Source organism: Oncorhynchus gorbuscha, linkage group LG06 (genome assembly GCF_021184085.1).
Source record: "Oncorhynchus gorbuscha isolate QuinsamMale2020 ecotype Even-year linkage group LG06, OgorEven_v1.0, whole genome shotgun sequence".
NCBI classification, from domain to species: domain Eukaryota; kingdom Metazoa; phylum Chordata; class Actinopteri; order Salmoniformes; family Salmonidae; genus Oncorhynchus; species Oncorhynchus gorbuscha.
In genome coordinates, this window is record NC_060178.1 from 58,147,083 (window position 1) to 58,168,728 (window position 21,646).

Consider the following 21,646-nt stretch of genomic DNA (forward strand, 5'->3'; position numbering starts at 1 on the left):
ACACTATTCAAGCAGGAACACTACGTGCCTCTCGCTGTTGCAGACACAGATGTGTGGATCCATTTTTCAGGGATGTAATTTCTTGATTTCTGATTAATCACTGATTCCTGGATTTTCGGAGTTCATTTTCTCTTTAGAAGCCTATAGCTTTACATTTTTGGATTTCATGCCAATTTGTCAGGGCTGGGAAGAGTCTGTGGCAAATTGCAGGCTACTTGGATTCGTTCCAATTTCAAAGTGATTGTCCATCATTGTCATATGACGTATTTTTGTATTTGTTTGTGTGTACGGTGCCAATATGATGGCCTATTTATCACTATTCCAATGCAGTTGGTTTCTTCATGTAAATGTGTATTCAAATGTGTTTAGTCCCCTCAGGCACCAGTGGACCTGGCGGTGTGGCTCATCTCTCTGCTAAGGCTCAGCACCACTCTGCATGTGTTGAGAAGGTACAGGGACACCTGATCAGACAGGGAGCTGGCAAGAATGACAGGGAGAGGTGTGTATCATGTAAATATGAGTGAATATGTGTGTGGGTGGGTGAGAGAGAATATATTAAGGTTTTCTAGAAACATGTGCTCTTGTCTTGATATCTTACAGGCATTAACACAAATTAGTGCACATGGTGCGTAATCAACATTTTATGAACATGAACCATTTGGTAGCTATCAACTTCAAATAGGTTTCTATGTGCTAGGACACTGAAGTCAAGCTGAACTATGTAGCTTATTCATTTTTTTGTGCATACTACTGGTACTGAATATCATTAGTAGGAGGTTTTTCAGGGTGAGGATATGGGATGATGTGTAGCAGCACAACCAGCCTTCCACCAGGCTTCAGTAACACCCTGATGAATAAACACATGAATAAAATCTGGAGTCACAGTGGGGAAAGAACATACAGCAAGGGCGGTCAAACTAGCCAAAGGAAACATTTATTATTTAACCATCTCCAAACAAAGTATGGATAATCTAATACATTTTTTTTTCAGGGTGAAATTGTGGGCAGCCTTGGCGAAGACAGCTAGGAAGCAGGAGGTTTGGGATGTGTGTCGAGCTGCCTGTCGTTTCTGTTTGCTCTACGACGATGGACGATGGAAAGCTCCTAAATCAGACTGTGAGGAACTTTCCATTTGACAGCAGAAGGGATATATATATATATAAATATATACACACACAGTGCCAGTCAAAAGTGTGGACACACCTACTCATTCAAGGGTTTTTGTTGGCTGCTTTTCCTTCAATCTGCGGTCTAACTCATCCCAAACCATCTCACTTGGGTTGAGGTCGGGTGATTGTGGAGGCCAAGTCATCTAATGCAGCACACCATCACTCTCCTCTTGGATCAAATATCCCTTACACAGCCTGGAGGTGTGTTGGATCATTGTCCTGTTCAAAAACAAATTGTAGTCCCAATAAGCGCAAACCAGATGGGATGGCGTATCACTGCAGAATACTGTGGTAGCCATGTTGGTTAAGTGTGCCTTGAATTCAAAATAAATCACTGACAGTGTCACCAGCAAATCACCATCACACCACCTCCTCCATGCTCCACGTGAGGAACCACACTTGCACAGATCATCTGTTCACCTACTCTGCATCTCACAAAGACACCGGGGTTGGAACCAAAAATCTCAAATTGGGAAAGGACAGATTTCCACCGGTCTACTATAATGTCCATTGCTTGTGTTTCTTGGCCCAAGCAAGTCACTTCTTATTGGTGTCTTTTAGTAGTGTTTTCTTTGCAGCAATTCAACCATGAAGGCCTGATTCATGCAGTCTCCTCTGAACAGTTGATGTTGAGATGTGTGTTACTTGAACTCTGAAGCATTTACTTGGGCTACAATTTCTGTAGCTGGTAACTCTTATGAATTTATCCTCTGCAGCCGATGTAACTCTGGCTCTTCCTTTCCTGTGGCAGTCCTCAAGAGAGGCAGTTTCATCATTGCGCTTGATGGTTTTTGCGACTGCAATTGAAGAAACTTGATGATGAACTGACGTTTCTCTTTGCTTATTTGGGCTGTTCTTGCCATTACAGTTGAAGTTGGAAGTTTACATACACCTTAGTCACAATACATTTAAAATCAGTTTTTCACAATTCCTGTCATTTAATCCTAGTAAAAATTCCCTGTCTTAGGTCTGTTAGGATCACCACTTTATTTTAAGAATGTGAAATGTCAGAATAATAGTAGAGATAATGATTTATTTCAGCTTTCCCAATGGGTCAGAAGTGTACATACACTCAATTAGTATTTGGTAGCTTTGCCTTTAAATGGTTTAACTTGGGTGAAACGTTTCGGGTAGCCTTCCACAATAAGTTGGGTGAATTTTGGCTCATTCTTCCTTGCAGAGCTGGTGTAACAGTCAGGTTTGTAGGCCTCCTTGCTCGCACACACTTTTTCAGATCTGCCCACACATTTACTATGGGATTGAGGTTAGGGCTTTGTAATGGCCACTCCAATACCTTGACTTTGTGGCCCTTAAGCCATTTTGGCCACCAGCTGCATTAAGTACTGCAGTGCATCTCCTCCTCATGGACTGCACCAGATTTGCCAGTTCTTGATGTGAGCTGTTACCCCACTCTTCCACCAAGGCACCTGCAAGTTCCCGGACATTTCTGGGGGGAATGGCCCTAGCCCTCACCCTCCGATCCAACAGGTCTCCTCTGCCCCCAGCTGTGCCATCGATACCATATGTGAATTGATTGCCCCCCATCTATCTTCTGAGCTTGTGCTACTAGGTGACCTAAACTGGGACATGGTTAACACCCCGGCCATCCTACAATCAAAGCTTGATGCTCTCAATCTCACACAAATGATCAATGAACCTACAAGGTACAACTAAGGTCTTCGAAAGCCAAGTTAACAAAACAGATTACCGACCATTTCGAATCCCACCGTACCTTCTCCGCTATGCAATCTGGTTTCCGAGCTGGTCATGGGTGCACCTCAGCCATGCTCAAGGTCCTAAACGACATCATGACCGTCATCGATAAGAGACATTACTGTGCAGCCGTACTTATCGACCCGGCCAAGGTTTTCGACTCTGTCAATCACCACATTCTTATTGGCAGACTCGACAGCCCTGGTTTCTCAAATGACTGCCTCGCCTGGTTCACCAACTACTTCTCAGAGTTCAGTGTGTCAAATCAGAGGGCCTGTTGTCCGGACCTCTGGGAGTCTCTATGGGTGTGCCACAGGGTTCAATTCTCGGGCAGACTCTTTTCTCTGTATACATCAATGATGTTGCTCTTGCTGCTGGTGATTCTCTGATCCACCTCTACGCAGACGACACCATTCTGTATACTTCTGGCCCCTCTTTGGACACTGTGTTAACTGACCTCCAGATGAGCTTCAATGCCATACAACTCTCCTTCCGTGGCCTCCAACTGCTCTTAAACGCAAGTAAAACTAAATGCATGCTATTCAATCGATCACTGCCTGCACCTGCTCGCCCGTCCAGCTTCACTACTCTTCACCACTACTTGAATACTTGGATAACTACAAATACCTGGGTGTCTGGTTAGACTGTAAACTCTCCTTCCAGACTCACATTAAGCATCTCCAATCCAAAATTACATCTAGATTTGGTTTCCTATATCGCAACAAAGCATCCTTCACTCATGCTGCCAAACATACCCTTGTAAAACTGACCATCCTACCGATCCTCGACTTCGGTGATGTCATCTATAAAATAGCCTCCAACACTCTACTCAACAAACTGGATGCAGTCTATCACAGTGCCATCCGTTTTGTCAACAAAGCCCCATACACTACCCACCATTTCGACCTGTACGCTCTCGTTGGTTAGCCCTCACTTCATACTCGTCGCCAAACCCACTGGCTACAGGTTATCTACGAGACCCTGGTTGGTAAAGTCCCGCCTTATTTCAGATCGCTGGTCACCATAGCAGCACCCACCCGTAGCACGAGCTCCAGCAGGTATATCTCACTGGTCACCCCTAAAGCCAATTCCTCCTTTGGTCGTCTTTCCTTCCAGTTCTCTGCTGCCAATGACTGGAACGAACTGCAAAAATATCTGAAGCCGGAGACTCCCTCACTAGCTTTAAGCACCAGCTGTCAGAGCAGCTCACAGATCACTGCATCTGTACATAGCCCATCTGTAAACAGCCCATCTATCTACCTACCTCATCCCAATACTGTATGTATTTATTTATCTTGCTCCTTTGCACCCCAGTATCTCTACTTGCACAGTCATCTTCTGCACAGTCATCTTCTGCACATCTACCATTCCAGTGTTTAATTGCTATATTGTAATTACTTCGCCACCATGGCCTATTTATTGCCTTAACTTACCTCATTTGCACTCACTGTATATAGACTTTTTATTTTATTTTGTTCTACTGTATAATTGACTGTATATTTTGTTTCCATGTGTAACTCTGTGTTGTTGTATGGGTCAAATTGCTATGCTTTTTCTTGGCCAGGTCGCAGTTGCAAATGAGAACTTGTTCTCAACTAGCCTACCTGGTTAAATAAAGGTGAAATAAATAAATTAAAAATTAAAAGGTCCCAGACGTGCTCAATGGGATTTAAGATCCTGGCTCTTCGCTGGCATTCCTGTCTTGCAGGAAATCACGCACAGAACGAACAGTATGGCTGGTGGCATTGTCATGCTGGAGGGTCATGTCAGGATGAGCCTGCAGGAAGGGTACCACATGAGGGAGGAGGATGTCTTCCCTGTAATGCACAGCGTTGAGATTGCCTGCAATGACAACAAGCTCAGTCCGATGATGCTGTGACACACCGCCCCCAGACCATGACGGACCCTCCTCTTCCAAATTGATCCTGCTCCAGAGTACAGGCCTCGGTGTAACATTCATTCTGTCATGCAGGTGAAAGAGGACCCAAAAGCGACTTGGCGAAAACAGAGTCTTTAATCCAGTAAAGTAAATACAAACAAAAAACACAACTTTCACTCGAAATGACGAGGACAAACTGGAGACTCGATCTTGAACAGCAGGTGAACAGCAGGTTGCCTCGGGAAGGCACTTGAACCAGACAGACTCAGACACCTGCTCACCACGCAGCATCTGAGGAAAACACGACACGACAGGGCGATACACAAACACAGCACGGTGAATTCTAGACAAGGAACCGACAGGACAGGAACGGAACACAAAGGAAGAAATAGGGACTCTAATCAGGGGAAAGGATCGGGAACAGGTGTGGGAAGACTAAATGATTGATTAGGGGAATAGGAACAGCTGGGAGCAGGAACGGAACGATAGAGAGAAGAGAGAGCGAGAGAGTGAGAGAGGGAGGGGGAGAGAGAGGGATAGAAAGAGGGAAAGAACCTAATAAGACCAGCAGAGGGAAACGAATAGAATGGGAAGCACAGGGACAAGACAAGATAATAAATGACAAAACATGACAGTACCCCCCCCACTCACCGAGCGCCTCCTGGCGCACTCGAGGAGGAATCCTGGCGGCAACGGAGGAAATCATCAATGAGTGACCGGTCCAGCACGTCCCGAGACGGAACCCAACTCCTCTCCTCAGGACCGTAACCCTCCCAATCCACTAAGTATTGGTGACCCCGTCCCCGAGAACGCATGTCCATGATCTTATGTACCTTGTAAATAGGTGCGCTCTCGACAAGGACGGGAGGGGGGGAGGGAAGACGAACGGGGGGTGCGAAGAAAGGGCTTAACACAGGAGACATGGAAGACAGGATGGACGCGACGAAGATGTCGCGGAAGAAGCAGTCGCACAGCGACAGGATTGACGACCTGGGAGACACGGAACGGACCAATGAACCGCGGAGTCAACTTACGAGAAGCTGTCGTAAGAGGAAGGTTGCGAGTGGAATGAAATGTGCCGCCTTAGAGAACCTATCGACAACCGTAAGAATCACAGTCTTCCCCGCAGACAAAGGCAGACCGGTAATGAAGTCTAGGGCGATGTGAGACCATGGTCGAGAAGGAATGGGGAGCGGTCTGAGACGACCGGCAGGAGGAGAGTTACCCGACTTAGTCTGCGCGCAGTCCGAACAAGCAGCCACGAAACGGCGCGTGTCACGCTCCTGAGTCGGCCACCAAAAGCGCTGGCGAATAGACGCAAGAGTGCCTCGAACACCGGGATGACCAGCTAACTTGGCAGAGTGAGCCCACTGAAGAACAGCCAGACGAGTGGAAACAGGAACGAAAAGGAGGTTACTAGGACAAGCGCGGCGGCGACGCAGTGTGCGTGAGTGCTTGCTTAACCTGTCTTTCAATTCCCCAGACTGTTAACCCGACAACACGCCCATAAGGAAGAATCCCCTCGGGATCAGTAGAAGCCACAGAAGAACTAAACAGACGGGATAAGGCATCAGGCTTGGTGTTCTTGCTACCCGGACGGTAAGAAATCACAAACTCGAAACGAGCGAAAAACAACGCCCAACGAGCTTGACGGGCATTAAGTCGTTTGGCAGAACGGATGTACTCAAGGTTCTTATGGTCTGTCCAAACGACAAAAGGAACGGTCGCCCCCTCCAACCACTGTCGCCATTCGCCTAGGGCTAAGCGGATGGCGAGCAGTTCACGGTTACCCACATCATAGTTGCGCTCAGATGGCGACAGGCGATGAGAAAAATAAGCGCAAGGATGAACCTTATCGTCAGACTGGAAGCGCTGGGATAGAATGGCTCCCACGCCTACCTCTGAAGCGTCAACCTCGACAATGAATTGTCTAGTGACGTCAGGAGTAACGAGGATAGGAGCGGACGTAAAACGTTCTTTTAGAAGATCAAAAGCTCCCTGGGCGGAACCGGACCACTTAAAACACGTCTTGACAGAAGTAAGAGCTGTGAGAGGGGCAGCAACTTGACCGAAATTACGAATGAAACGCCGATAGAAATTAGCGAAACCTAAAAAGCGCTGCAACTCGACACGTGACCTTGGAACGGGCCAATCACTGACAGCTTGGACCTTAGCGGAATCCATCTGAATGCCTTCAGCGGAAATAACGGAACCGAGAAAAGTAACGGAGGAGACATGAAAAGAGCACTTCTCAGACTTTACGTAGAGACAATTCTCTAAAAGGCGCTGTAGAACACGTCGAACGTGCTGAACATGAATCTCGAGTGACGGAGAAAAAATCAGGATATCGTCAAGATAGACAAAAACAAAGATGTTCAGCATGTCTCTCAGAACATCATTAACTAATGCCTGAAAAACAGCTGGCGCATTGGCGAGACCAAACGGCAGAACCCGGTACTCAAAATGCCCTAACGGAGTGTTAAACGCCGTTTTCCACTCGTCCCCCTCTCTGATGCGCACGAGATGGTAAGCGTTACGAAGGTCCAACTTAGTAAAGCACCTGGCTCCCTGCAGAATCTCGAAGGCTGATGACATAAGGGGAAGCGGATAACGATTCTTAACCGTTATGTCATTCAGCCCTCGATAATCCACGCGGGGCGCAGAGTACCGTCCTTCTTCTTAACAAAAAAGAACCCCGCCCCGGCCGGAGAGGAAGAAGGCACTATGGTACCGGCGTCAAGAGACACAGACAAATAATCCTCGAGAGCCTTACGTTCGGGAGCCGACAGAGAGTATAGTCTACCCCGAGGAGGAGTGGTCCCCGGAAGGAGATCAATACTACAATCATACGACCGGTGAGGAGGAAGGGAGTTGGCTCGGGACCGACTGAAGACCGTGCGCAGATCATGATATTCCTCCGGCACTCCTGTCAAATCGCCAGGTTCCTCCTGAGAAGTAGGGACAGAAGAAACGGGAGGGATGGCAGACATTAAACACTTCACATGACAAGAAACGTTCCAGGATAGGATAGAATTACTAGACCAATTAATAGAAGGATTATGACATACTAGCCAGGGATGACCCAAAACAACAGGTGTAAACGGTGAACGAAAAATCAAAAAAGAAATAGTCTCACTGTGGTTACCAGATACTGTGAGGGTTAAAGGTAGTGTCTCAAATCTGATACTGGGAAGATGACTACCATCTAAGGCGAACATGGGCGTAGGCTTCTCTAACTCTCTGAAAGGAATGTCATGTTTCCGAACCCATGCTTCGTCCATGAAACAACCCTCAGCCCCAGAGTCTATCAAGGCACTACATGTAGCACCCGAACCGGTCCAGCGTAGATGGACCGACAAAGTAGTACAGGATCTTGATGGAGAGACTTGAGTAGTTGCGCTCACCTGTAGCCCTCCGCTTACAGATGAGCTCTGGCTTTTACTGGACATGAATTAACAAAATGTCCAGCAACTCCGCAATAGAGGCACAGGCGGTTGGTGATCCTCCGTTCCCTCTCCTTAGTCGAGATGCGAATCCCTCCCAGCTGCATGGGCTCAGACTCTGAGCCAGAGGAGGGAGATGGTTGCGATGCGGAGCAGGGAAACACCGTTGATGCGAGCTCTCTTCCACGAGCCCGGTGACGAAGATCTACCCGTCGTTCTATGCGGATGGCGAGAGCAATCAAAGAGTCCACATCTGAAGGAACCTCCCGGGAGAGAATCTCATCCTTAACCACTGCGTGGAGTCCCTCCAGAAAACGAGCGAGCAGCGCCGGCTCGTTCCACTCACTAGAGGCAGCAAGAGTGCGAAACTCAATAGAATAATCCGTTATGGACCGTTCACCTTGGCATAAGGAAGCCAGGGCCCTAGAAGCCTCCCTACCAAAAACTGAACGGTCAAAAACCCGAATCATCTCCTCTTTAAAGTTCTGGAACTTGTTAGAGCAATCAGCCCTTGCCTCCCAGATAGCTGTGCCCCATTCTCGAGCCCGGCCAGTAAGGAGTGAAATGACGTAAGCAACCCGAGCTCTCTCTCTAGAGTATGTGTTGGGTTGGAGAGAGAACACAATCTCACACTGCGTGAGAAAGGAGCGGCACTCAGTGGGCTGCCCGGAGTAGCAAGGTGGGTTATTAACCCTAGGTTCTGGAGGCTCGGCAGGCCAGGAAGTAACAGGTGGCACGAGACGTAGACTCTGGAACTGTCCAGAGAGGTCGGAAACCTGAGCGGCCAGGTTCTCCACGGCATGGCGAGCAGCAGACAATTCCTGCTCGTGTCTGCCGAGCATGGCTCCTTGGATCTTGACGGCAGTGTAACGAGTGTCTGAAGTCGCTGGGTCCATTCCTTGGTCGGTTCCTTCTGTCATGCAGGTGAAAGAGGACCCAAAAGCGACTTGGCGAAAACAGAGTCTTTAATCCAGTAAAGGAAATACAAACAAAAAACACAACTTTCACTCGAAATGACGAGGACAAACTGGAGACTCGATCTTGAACAGCAGGTGAACAGCAGGTTGCCTCGGGAAGGCACTTGAACCAGACAGACTCAGACACCTGCTCACCACGCAGCATCTGAGGAAAACACGACACGACAGGGCGATACACAAACACAGCACGGTGAATTCTAGACAAGGAACCGACAGGACAGGAACGGAACACAAAGGAAGAAATAGGGACTCTAATCAGGGGAAAGGATCGGGAACAGGTGTGGGAAGACTAAATGATTGATTAGGGGAATAGGAACAGCTGGGAGCAGGAACGGAACGATAGAGAGAAGAGAGAGCGAGAGAGTGAGAGAGGGAGGGGGAGAGAGGGGGATAGAAAGAGGGAAAGAACCTAATAAGACCAGCAGAGGGAAACGAATAGAATGGGAAGCACAGGGACAAGACAAGATAATAAATGACAAAACATGACACATTCCTTCGATGACAAGCGCAAATCCGACCATCATCCCTGGTGGACAAAACCGCGACTCATCAGTGAAGATCACTTTTTGCCAGTCCTGTCTGGTCCAGTGACGGTGGGTTTGTGCCCATAGGCGACGTTGTTGCCAGTGATGTCTGGTGAGGACCTGCCTTAAAACAGGCCTACAAGCCCCCAGTCCAGCCTCTCTCAGCCTATTGCGGACAGTCTGAGCACTGATGGAGGGATTTTGCGTTCCTGGTGTAACTCGGGCTGTTGTTGTTGCCATCCTGTACCTGTCCCGCAGGTGTGATGTTTGAATGCACCGATCCTGTGCAGGTGTTGTTACACGTGGTCTACCACTGCGAAGACAATCAGCTGTCCGCCCTGTCTCCCTTTAGGGCTGTCTTAGGCATCTCACAGTATGGACATTGCAATATATTGCCCTGACCACATCTGCAGTCCTCGTGCCTCCTTGGAGCATGCCTAAGGCACTTTCACGCAGATGAGCAGGGACCCTGGGCTTCTTTCTTTTGGTGTTTTTCTTTTGGTGTTTTACAAGAGAAAGGCCTCTTTAGTGTCCTAAGTTTTCATAACTGTGACCTTAATTGCCTACCGTCTGTAAGCTGTTAGTGTTTTAACGACTGTTCCACAGGTGCATGTTCATGAATTGTTTATGGTTCATTGATCAGGCATGGGAAACAGTGTTTAAATCCTTTACAATAAGGATTTGTGAAGTTATTTGGATTTTTACGGATTGTCTTTGAAAGACAGGGTCATGAAAAATGGACGTTTTATTTTGTTGCTGAGTTTATAAACACCACCGTTCAAAAGTTTGGCCTCACTTAGAAATGGGATATGAGATATGACTTTTTTTGCAACTGTGCCTAGAAGGCCAGCATCCCCTAGTCACATCTTCACTGTTGATGTTGAGACTGGTGTTTTGTGGGTACTATTTACTGAAGTTGCCAGTTGAGGACTTGTGAGGCGTCTGTTTCTCAAACTAGACACTCTAATGTACTTGTTCTCTTGCTCAGTTGTGCACCAGGGCCTCCCACTCCTTTTTCTATTCTGGTTAGAGCCAGTTTGCGCTGTTCTGTGACGGGAGTGGCACACAGCGTTGTACGAGATCTTCAGTTTCTTGGCAATTTCTCGCATGGAATAGCCTTCATTTCTCAGAACAAGAATAGACTGACGAGTTTCAGAAGGAAGTTCTTTGTTTCTAGCCATTTTGAACTTGTAATCGAACCCACAAATGCTGATGCTCCAGATACTCAACTAGTCTAAAGAAGGCCAGTTTTATTGCTTCTTTAATCAGGACGACAGTTTTCAGCTGTGCTAACATAATTGCAATAGGGTTTTCTAATGATCAATTAGCCTTTTAAAATCATCAACTTGGATTAGCTAACGCAACGTGCCATTGGAACACAGGAGTGATGGTTGCTGATAATGGGCCTCTGTACGCCTATGTAGATATTCCATACAAAATCTGCCATTTCCAGCTACAATTGTAGTATTTCTGTATTTCTGTTCAATTTAATGTTATTTTAATGAACAAAAAATTAGTTTTTCTTTCAAAAACAAGGACAAACGTTTGAACAGCAGAGTGTGTGTGTGTGTGTATGTATATATGTGTGTCTACATATTTTATATATACATCTATTATATATATATATATATATATATATAAACTAATTGTATCAAGAGGAATTGATTATGAATCCTAGACTAGTAACTGATTGAAACCTAAGTAGTGGGTATCTCTGGAGGATTGTAGTGTCCAATACTCTTTGAGTTTACATTTACATGTGAAAAATGTTTTCACCGCCTAATTGACTTCACTAAGTCAGTCTATCGACAGCGCTCAACTGCTTCATTGACATCAATAAATCATCTTACATATTTATTTGGGTGCAAATGAGTTAGTTATCAACCAATGATATTGATAACTAGCATGTGGCTCACTGGTTAGTGTCAGCGGTAATGGAGATTAGTGTAGGAGGGAGGAGAGACTGGGTTGTTAACAGAACTACTGACGCATAACTGCACATGCTCACTCTGGCTCATCAATACCCTCTGGTCCCCAGGTGAGCGCAAGGCGGGGGACGAGAGTCCAGTGGAGGGTGGACTCCATGGTGACCGGCGTCCATCGGCAGGGCGACTGTCCCAGAGTGCGGAGAAGGACCTGCTCCGTCTGCTGGCTGAAGTCTGCTTCATCAATGCTGAGGTCAGATGACCACCTTTGACCATTGACCCATGTCCCTTAATATGCTCAGAAAATCGGTCTTCTCGCGAAAACATCTGTAGCATTCGAACGGTTTGTCCTACAAACTACTATGACCACTCCATGGTAAGACTAACGAACACGATGTTGTTCTCCGTTTTTCTCGACAAGCATCAGGGGACTGACCGATCTGCCAAGTTCTGTCCATTAGCGTCCAAACGGTTTTGGCTACACACGAACACATACATGTCGGTTGTTTTGCTCTAGGACACCCACAAGCCTTAAGACTCATCTGGAGGTTGCCCGGTACCACTTTTAAAAAATGAATGGAAGTGTATTCGGAAGTAGTTTAGTGGCCAATTGTTGGGGGGTATATCTGGATCACAAAAAATCTAAATCATTTCATGATCTTTCTTATATCTCTGATATTGAACAGACACTTTTAAAACAAACTTAGTTTGGATTTATTTTTTGACGGTCTGTTTTTCTATGTATGAATCTGTTAGTTAATGCCTTTATATTGGCTAATAGCAGTAAGGCCAAATTCAGTGTTTCATCAAATAATGTTAATTCTAAAATCCAAAATCAAATTGCTCATTTATCCTTGGTATGACCATCTTAAAACAATTCCATATGTTAGCTTAGTAGAACCCCCCCAATCCTCAGTTCTCCTGACCACACACTATAGTCACTGACTTTTCTTTATAGACATTGATTTATTCTATTGATGCAATTAATGCAAAGTAAAGGCGAATGACCAATATTAGCAGTAGAGTGGCACTGTGAGATTTAATCAGATTGAGCCCGGAGGTACAGAGGGGGGTGTACTATTGTGCGAGATAGAAGAGTTAGTGAGCTAACTTTGGTTAACTCTGAGTTCAACTCGGGATAACCGAGCACACGAAAGTGGCTCACCTTTTATGGCAACGAATCCTTCAGAACTTACCTACTAACTCAGGGCCAACTCCACTTATCCTGAATGAAATCAGATTCTCCCCTTCTCGCAAAGATGGCGTCATCATCCCCTTCATTTGAGGAAAACAACTGAGTAAAGGTAGAGTCAGCGATATGATGTGTATTTAACAGAAATAGAAACGCAACATGCAACAATTTAAAATATTTTGAGTTACATTTCATATAAGTAAATCAGTCAATTGAAATAGATAAATTAGGCCCTAATCAATGGATTTCACATGACTAGGAATATAGATATTCCTGGCTGTATCACAACCGGCTGTGATTGGGAGTCCCGTAGAACGGTGCACAATTGTCCCAGCATCGCCCAGGTTAGTGTTCGGCTGGGGTAAGCCGTCATTGTAAATAGTTTGTTCTTAACTGACTTGCCTAGTTAAATAAAGGTTAAATACAAATGTACAAATATGCATCTTTTAGTCGCAGATACCTTAAAAAAATGACCTCACAATGGGCCTCAGGATCTCATCACGGTATTTCTGTGCATACAAATTGCCATCGATAAAATGCAATTGTGCTCATTGTCCGTAGCTTATGCCGGAACATTCAATTCTCTGGCAACAGCTCTGGTGGACATTCCTGCAGTCAGCATGCCAATTGCGCTCTCCCTCAAAACTTGAGACATCTGTGGCATTGTGTTGTGTGACAAAACTTGTATTATCTCCAGCACAAGGTGGACCTGTGTAGTGATTAGGGCTGTCCCCGACCCCAAAAAATCTATTGGTCAACATTTTTTTACTTGTATATTTCCATACATAGACACATGTTTTAATCAAATAAACTATATGCACTGAGCTTTTCTGATGCTTTAAGCGATCTGTTTGATGAAATAATTAAGACACACATGACTTGAGGGAGTCCGACCGCAGTTGATTTGATTGTGCCGCCTGGCTCAGACTTGATGCGCTGTTAAAAAAATGTTTTTTAAGCGAGTGACTGGGACTAGCCCCCGTTGGATCTCTCCTCCCTGCTGCAGCGACCACCACAGAACATCAGTGTGTGTATAGCGCTGTCTGTGTTGCTGAAGCTGCAACATAATTACATCCATTTCTGACTGAAAAGTTATGTTACCAAAATCCCTAATTTGTTTAGGAAATAGATTACATATTCCCTTCAACCCTTGCTCTCTTTACGTGACACATGTATTCTTCGCATGCACATGACCAATAGGGCCTGACCTATAGCATGATCACATCAATAAACTGGTTATATCAAACTATGAACACTGTAACACATGTGACAGCAAAATGGATGCAGAGGACGTGACAAATAAACTCGAAACGGGGGGAGGTTTATTTGGTTGCGAATGAGGTAAAGGGGAAGTCGGGTGTGTGGAATAAATTTGACTAGTTGTGGAAAATAAGGTATGGAGCAAGCGCTGTGTGCCTATGTGTGCCAAACAGGTGCTGTTAAATTACAATATAATTTTTCTAACGGTTTGGGACAATGTAAACACAAAAATACACAAAATAAATGATAAGCGTACCAGAGAGTCTGTAGGAGGAGATCAAAGAAAAGAAAAAGGAGGGTTATTATTATTATTATTATTATAAATATCATTTTTCTGACAATTTGGAACAGTGTAAACAACACTAAATAAATAATAACAGAGAGGTTGGTCTAACAAAAAGTGTAAAGCCTTTATTACAGCATAGCAAAGATTAAAAACAGCCAAATTTGTGAAATTGTTGCGTGAGGCTTGGTGCTCACGGAATCAGTAGGCTATCACCCAAACACTCAAACAGACAACAGAAGCAAGATCTGTCTTATTTCCCTTTGTTCTTAGAGAGGTTGACTCTCCCCCCCCCCCCCCAAAAAAAGTGCCCCATTTAACGGTACACAAAACGTTTTAAGAATTTCACCTTAGTTGTCAGACAGCCACAGGTGTTACAATCATTGTTCTCTGAGTTCACCAGTTATATTTGCTGCCTTCGTTGACTATGGCTGTGTGGCTGCCCGTTTGTCTCTTTGCTATTTGCTGAGTGGTGTTATTTGCTCCTTTGAGGCAGAGTTATGGGGAGGGCGAGTCATCATCAATATCATTCGTGGTTGTCCGTTACAGGCCACCATACACAAGCTCCGCTCTGAGGGGGGTACAGCTCAACACCCCAGCCGCCCCTCCTGAGGAGAGAGGACTCCGTCTCCCTGAGGACAATACACAGTGGGCTGTCTACAGGTGAGGACACATCATCAAATCAAATGTATTTATAAAGCCCTTCTTACATCAGCTGATGTCATAAAGTGCTGTACAGAAACCCAGCCTAAAACCCCAAACAGCAAGCAATGCAGGTGTAGAAGCACTGTGGCTAGGGAAAACTCCCTAGAAAGGACAGAACCTAGGAAGAAACCTAGAGAGGAACCAGGCTATGGCCAATCCTCTTCTGGCTGTGCCGGGTGGAGATTTGCACACACTCATGTTTTTTTTCTTCTGGCCTTAAAATGAATTTCCATTCAAAATCCTATTTTTCTTACCCTAAGCTTAACCTTTAACCCAAAACCTAAACCTAACCACTAAACCCTTACCTTAACCCCAATTCTAACCATAACCCTAATTCTAACCATAACCCTAATTGTAACTCTGAACCTAACCCCTAAGCTTAAAATTGCTTTTGTCCCCATGGGTATGTGGAACATTTTCCTTGTTTTCCTATCCTTGTGGAGACTTTGGGGTATTTTAGGTCCCCACAAGTCTGGAAGAATCAACAAGCACACGCACGCACATACACACACAAACAAAAAATGCAGATAAATGGACAAAGCACAGCATATAATTTTATATTAAATTTAAACACTATTATAACTTATTTGTGGTTCTCAATATAACCAGTCAAGTGTGTATATGTAGTTACGGAGCTTGGTTCACCAGTTTGTTATATGTTATATGTAGTGTGTTATACAGTATATTAAAAATATAGCGTGACTTCCTTTGTTTTCTCATATATTATGCACTGCAGACAACATAACTATCGTTCCCCTCCTTCCCACTCCCAGAGATTGGATCCAGGACTTATCTGCCTACGCCACCTCCAACTTCCTGCGGGGAGCCGAGCTGGGAGCAGAGATTCGCGAGGCCTGGGTGGTGGTCAACGCAGCCGTGTACTTATGGAACTACAACAGCCACCTAGTGGCAGTTGGGGAGCAGCGACGCCTCCTGCCCACCTTCCAGAGAGCCGTGGAGCTGCTGAGACAGACTGGACACGCTGGGTAAGTCTAAGAGGAACATCTCACTGGACGGAAATACTTAAACACTACAAATTGTAACATTTGCTTGTTGCTGTCACACACTTAATGCTCATCAGCCTTTTAGTGACATAGTACATATGTGACCCGATCCAGGAAACTAGGCGTATTTTTTGTTGTTGTCTAAATGCCTTCTCGATCATGTGAACTTTCTTCTGCCTTAATATCAAACTTGTATGTAGGGTTGCACAATTTGGGTAATATTCAGAGGTGGAAACTTTCCGTGGGAATTAACGGGAATATATGAGAATTAATGGAAATATATGCACATTAATATTAATACCATTTAAATGTAGATGTTTTTTTGCATTGGATATATTTACCATATCATTTGGAGACAGAAACATAAACCTTTTACCTTATCATAAGTACAGTGGACATAATTGCAAATTATTAAATCCTTTCAATAGAAATACAAAAAAACAATTTAGTTATGAATTGAACTTTAATTAAATTAGTTGACTCTTCACATGGGATGATTTCACTGAACCACAAAGGAAAGGGAATATTGAATGATCCCCAATGATCCATCACAACTCCCCAAAATGTTTTCAACATACATCTGTAAAATGATAGTCTAGAAACGAAAGCTTTGGTTGTCTTCTTCTCAAGCTTCCATGTCTTCTCCCTGGACCTCCTCAATGTCCACCTCTTGAACATCAGACTCTGAGGCCTCATCTTCACTGTCACTTTCCAACCTTGTTGAGGATGGCTCATTGTCAGGCTCAAAAAAACAGACATTTTCCCGGATGGCCACCAATTTTTCAACCCTTGTATTGGTCAGCCTGTTGTGTGCTTGTTGTGTGTGTTTTCCCAAACAAGGACCAGTTGCGCTCTGAGGCGGCTGATGTTGGTGGGATTTGGAGGATGATGGAAGCAACAGGGGAAAGAGCCTCAGATCCACAAAGTGCCTTCCACCAGGTGGCTGATGTTGAACCAGGCCTTGTTGAACTCTGCACCTAACAAGATGCTCTTGCCAGCATACTTGTGGTCCAACAAGTACACTGCGGCATGTATGGGCTTCAGGAGAAGTCTTCATGCTTTTTTATTTATTTCAGAACTGAGGTTTCTTCTGCTTGGAGTAACAGTGAAGTGGGTAGGGCAGTATGTATTTCTTCTCTTACATCTGCAAGCAGAGTCTGAACATCAGACAGGGTGACATTGTCTCCCTCAATCCGTGCAATGCCTACTGCTATAGGTTTCAGTAGTTTCAGTCTGCTTATCACTCTCTCCCAAAATACATCATCCAGGAGGATCCTCTTGATGGGTCTGTCCATATTGGCAGACTGTGATATGGCCATTTCTTGGAGAGACTCCTTCCCCTCCAGGAGACTGTCAAACATGATGATAACACCACCCTAGCGGGAGTTGCTGGGTAGCTTCGATGTAGTGCTCTTATTCTTCTCACTGCTTGGTGAGGTAGATTGCTGCTATTAGCTTGATGACCCGTCACATACCTAACCATTTCCTTGGCTCTCTTGTAGAGTGTATCCATTGTTTTCAGTGCCATGATGTCCTTGAGGAGCAGATTCAATGCATGAGCAGCACATCCAATGGGTGTGAAGTGAGGGTAGGACTCCTCCATTTTAGACCAAGCAGCCTTCATGTTCACAGCATTGTCTGTCACCAGTGCAAATACCTTCTGTGGTACAAGGTCATTGATGCCTGCCTTCAGCTCATCTGCAATGTAGAGCCCAGTGTGTCTGTTGTCCCTTGTGTCTGTGCTCTTATAGAATACTGGTTGAGGGGTGGAGATGATGTCGTTAATTATTCCTTGCCCACGAACATTCGACCACCCATCAGAGATGATTGCAATACAGTCTGCTTTCTCTATGATTTGCTTGACCTTCACTTGAACTCTGTTGAACTCTGCATCCAGCAAATTAATAGATAAAGCATGTCTGGTTGGAGGGGTGTATGCTGGGCGAAGAAAATTTAGAAATCTCTTCCAATACACAATGCCTGTGAACATCAGAGGTGAACTAGTTGCATACACTGCTCGGGCAAGACATTCATCAGCATTTCTCTCAGTATGTTCCTCCATTTGGGTCAAAAGAAGCTGTTGCTATCGATAGGGTGTCTGATTCATCATTTTCACCTTGAATAGAAGTAGAGGAACTTTTGTCAGAGGTTGCTTGTTGTGATCACTGAGGGAACTTTATGCACATGGCCAGAGGATTCTGCATCTTTGTTGCATTCTTCACATATGATTTGGCACAGTATTTGTAAATGTACACAGCTTTTCCTTCTACATTAGCTGCAGTGATATGTCTCCACACATCAGATTGTATGTACAGAGTATGATGCTCTTCTGTGCTTCCAGGGAGCCGGTGCTGTTGGTTATGCTGTGTGATGCGGTGGCCCAGGGGCTGATCCAGCCCTGGTTTGTTTCGGCTGCTGGGCCGGGAACTGGCCAGGGAAGGGAGGACAGCGGAAGCAGGGGGGAGCTGAGGAAGAAAGTAGCCGGGAAGGGAGCCGAGAGGACAGGCAGTATCCACAGCCTCCCCCTCGACCATGCGGCCCTCCAGGACATGCGGAAGGCTCTGGAGGTGTGTGTGTGTGTGTGGGGGGGTCAAGTAGAGAGCTAGCCAGGAGACGGGGCCATGGGAGATTTTAAAGGTGACTTGCTAATTAGGTTTGGCAGAGAGTCAGGTTCTATTATCCTTCAATGTGCTGTCAAGGGTACTCCCTCCCCTGAAGAGGTCTTCATTTGGGCACTGCAAAAACAAACACCCTCTCTCCCACTCTGAGCTTATTGGGATAGGCAGAGGGCAGAGGTGGACCTGCATAGAGACCTGCTCTGTATTACTGCTGGGCAGTTTGAGGGATCAGAGAGCTGTGCCTGTGTATACCTGAAGGGCAGCCTCTGGTCTTCAGGTTTCCCAAGTTTCTCTGAATAAGTGATCTCTAAATAAGTTCCTGGAGGGCTGTTGAAACTCTTTCTGTCTTACAACTTAGTATCTCCAGTATCTTTCTCCTATATATTTTTTGTTGAAGGGGGTGGCACAAAGAATAAAAGAATCAAGGCACTTTGATACATTATGCTTTTCATAAATACTCTAAATACAACTAGGGCTCTATTTTAACAAATCAATATTTCTAACCTAGCGCTATGGTAAATCTTAGCGCAGTCGCTGTTGAGTTGTGTCACGCCTTGGTCATTGTATCTTGTGTTTTTGTTATATGTTTGGGTAGGCCAGGGTGTGACATGGGTTTATATGTTGTATTTCGTATTGGGGTTTGTATTAATTGGGAGTGTGTATTATTAGGGGTGTGTCTAGTTAGGCTTGGCTGCCTGAGGCGATTCCTAATTGGAGTCAGCTGATTCTCATTGTCTCGGATTGGGAACCGTATTTAGGTAGCCTGAGTGCGCGTTGTATTTCGTGGGTGATTGTACCTGTCTCTGTGTTAGTCACCAGATAGGCTGTAATTTAGTTTCACTCGTTTGTTGTTTTCTTCTTCAGTTATTTCATGTACCGCATTATCTTCATTAAAAGTCATGAGTAACCTACACGCTGCATTTCGGTCTGACTCTCTTCAAACAACAGACGAACTACGTTACAAGTTGTGGTTGTTTTGAAATATTTCTTATATTTTCACAGCGGGAATCATGGGCGTAATAGCTGGCGGTGGCAAGGAAAGGCTGGGTTTTGATGAATAAGTTGTAGGTGTGGCGAGGGTTTGACCACTCACTGGCTAATAAATGTTTTCTATGGCTTAGTACTGCATGCGGTTGTTTCAAGTTGTTTAGGCTATTGACAGTCTTTGCGATATCGTCAGCTCCTAGTCCTTTGTGGATTGATACTGTTTATTAAATAGTGTACAGCAACAAATGATAGCAGTAACAGTAAAATACATTGCTTTGTTTAATGTTTGGCATATTTGCTGTCTACATTGTTGTATTTGGCTTCAACATGTCTTTACGCATCACATTTTCACTCCAGAAAGAAAGATATATTAGCTTCAAAAAATGGTGAATTAAGCAAAAGCATGAGGGCAAAAACCTCAAATATTTCAAGGAACTCTCACGAGTACAATATTTTATAACCTTTCATTGTTAGGCTACTTGACTAATGTATGGCCAGAATAAACACAAAAGATGCGAAGACACATTGCTGTTGAACCAGACTTATATTAGGCTAGCCTACCACGGGCTTGGTTTTTAATCAAATAAAATCGAAAGCAAGGAATTGGACAGGAAAATAACTTAAATATTTCTAAATATGAGGGTCACCGACATCATCGAGTCTCTCGTTCCATGATGGGCATATACATATTTTTTAATTAAGCAAGAAAGCTGATGTTAGACAGGTAAATTGCCGAACCTGGTTGCAAGGGGTGGCAAATGCCAGAGCGACAGTTTTTACAAGCCTAAATTGACAAATACCGTGCATTTGACAATAGCGCCGCCTTAGGGGCAGCCAAAATTAGCTGCCTGCCATCCAGGACCTCTACACCAGGCGGTGTCAGAGGAAGGCCCTAAACATTGTCAAAGACCCCAGCCACCCCAGTTGTAGACAGTTCTCTCTACTACGGCATGGCAAGCGGTACCGGAGTGCCAAGTCTAGGACAAAAAGGCTTCTCAACAGTTTTTACCTCCAAGCCATAAGACTCCTGAACAGGTAATCAAATGGTTACCCAGACTATTTGCAGTGTGCCCCCCCCAACCCCTCTTTTTATGCTGCTGCTACTTTCTGTTTATCATATATGCATAGTCACTTTAACTATACAATCATGTACATACTACCTAAATTGGGCCGACCAACCAGTGCTCCCGCACATTGGCTAACCGGGCTATCTGCATTGTGTCCCACCCACCACACGCCAACCCCTCTTTTACGCTACTGCTACTCTCTGTTCATCATATATGCATAGTCACTTTAACTATATCTACATGTATACACTACCTCAATCAGCCGGTGTCTATATGTAGCCTCGCTACTTTTATAGCCTCGCTACTGTATATAGCCTGTCTTTTTACTGTTGTTTTATTTCTTTACCTACCTATTGTTCACCTAATACATTTTTTGCACTATTTGTTAGAGCCTGTAAGTAAGCATTTCACTGTAAGGTCTACCTACACCTGTTGTATTCAGCGCACGTGACAAACAAACTTTGATTTGATTTGGAATTAGAGCCCCTAGTGTGTGAAACGGTGAAAAGGTTGCTAGTTCGAATCCCCGAGCCGACTAAGTGAAAAATCTGTCTGTGTCCTTCAGCAAGGCACGTAATCCTAATTGCTGCTCAAAGTCGCTCGGGATAAGAGTGTCTGCTAAATGACTAAAATGTAAATGTAACCCTTATGCTGCTATGGTTACTATGCTAACTTTTATTTCCCCCACTTTATGGACTTTTAGCTGTGTGACTATGCACTGCACCTTTCTAATGGCAATGTGCCGGGAGAGAGCGTCCCTATCGCAGCGAGGAAACAGGTCATTTCTACGTGGGTGTGGACCAAGAGGCTCCTCCAGCAGCAGATTGGACAGAAGCTGGACATTGATGATGAGGTACAGTAACATAAGAGTCCATGTCTCCCTCAGGAAATATGTTTTCT

At 44.9% G+C, this 21,646-nt stretch overlaps 1 protein-coding gene across 6 annotated transcripts in view; it reads left to right on the plus strand.

The window, feature by feature from the left end:
- Positions 1 to 369: 369 nt before the first annotated feature.
- The window catches only part of LOC124038146 (cilia- and flagella-associated protein 46), a 92,133-nt gene continuing 70,856 nt past the window's right edge, over positions 370 to 21,646 (plus strand). For all 6 annotated transcript variants that reach the window (XR_006839307.1, XR_006839308.1, XR_006839309.1 and 3 more), the window contains exons 1-6: positions 370 to 499; positions 11,744 to 11,883; positions 14,915 to 15,028; positions 15,844 to 16,056; positions 18,416 to 18,641; positions 21,450 to 21,599. Coding sequence is in view for 3 of the 6 variants with exons in the window: in XM_046353650.1 (XP_046209606.1) it covers positions 11,789 to 11,883; positions 14,915 to 15,028; positions 15,844 to 16,056; positions 18,416 to 18,641; positions 21,450 to 21,599 (798 nt within the window). In the remaining 3 variants the exon portion in view is untranslated. The remainder of the gene's footprint in view (positions 500 to 11,743; positions 11,884 to 14,914; positions 15,029 to 15,843; positions 16,057 to 18,415; positions 18,642 to 21,449; positions 21,600 to 21,646) is intronic.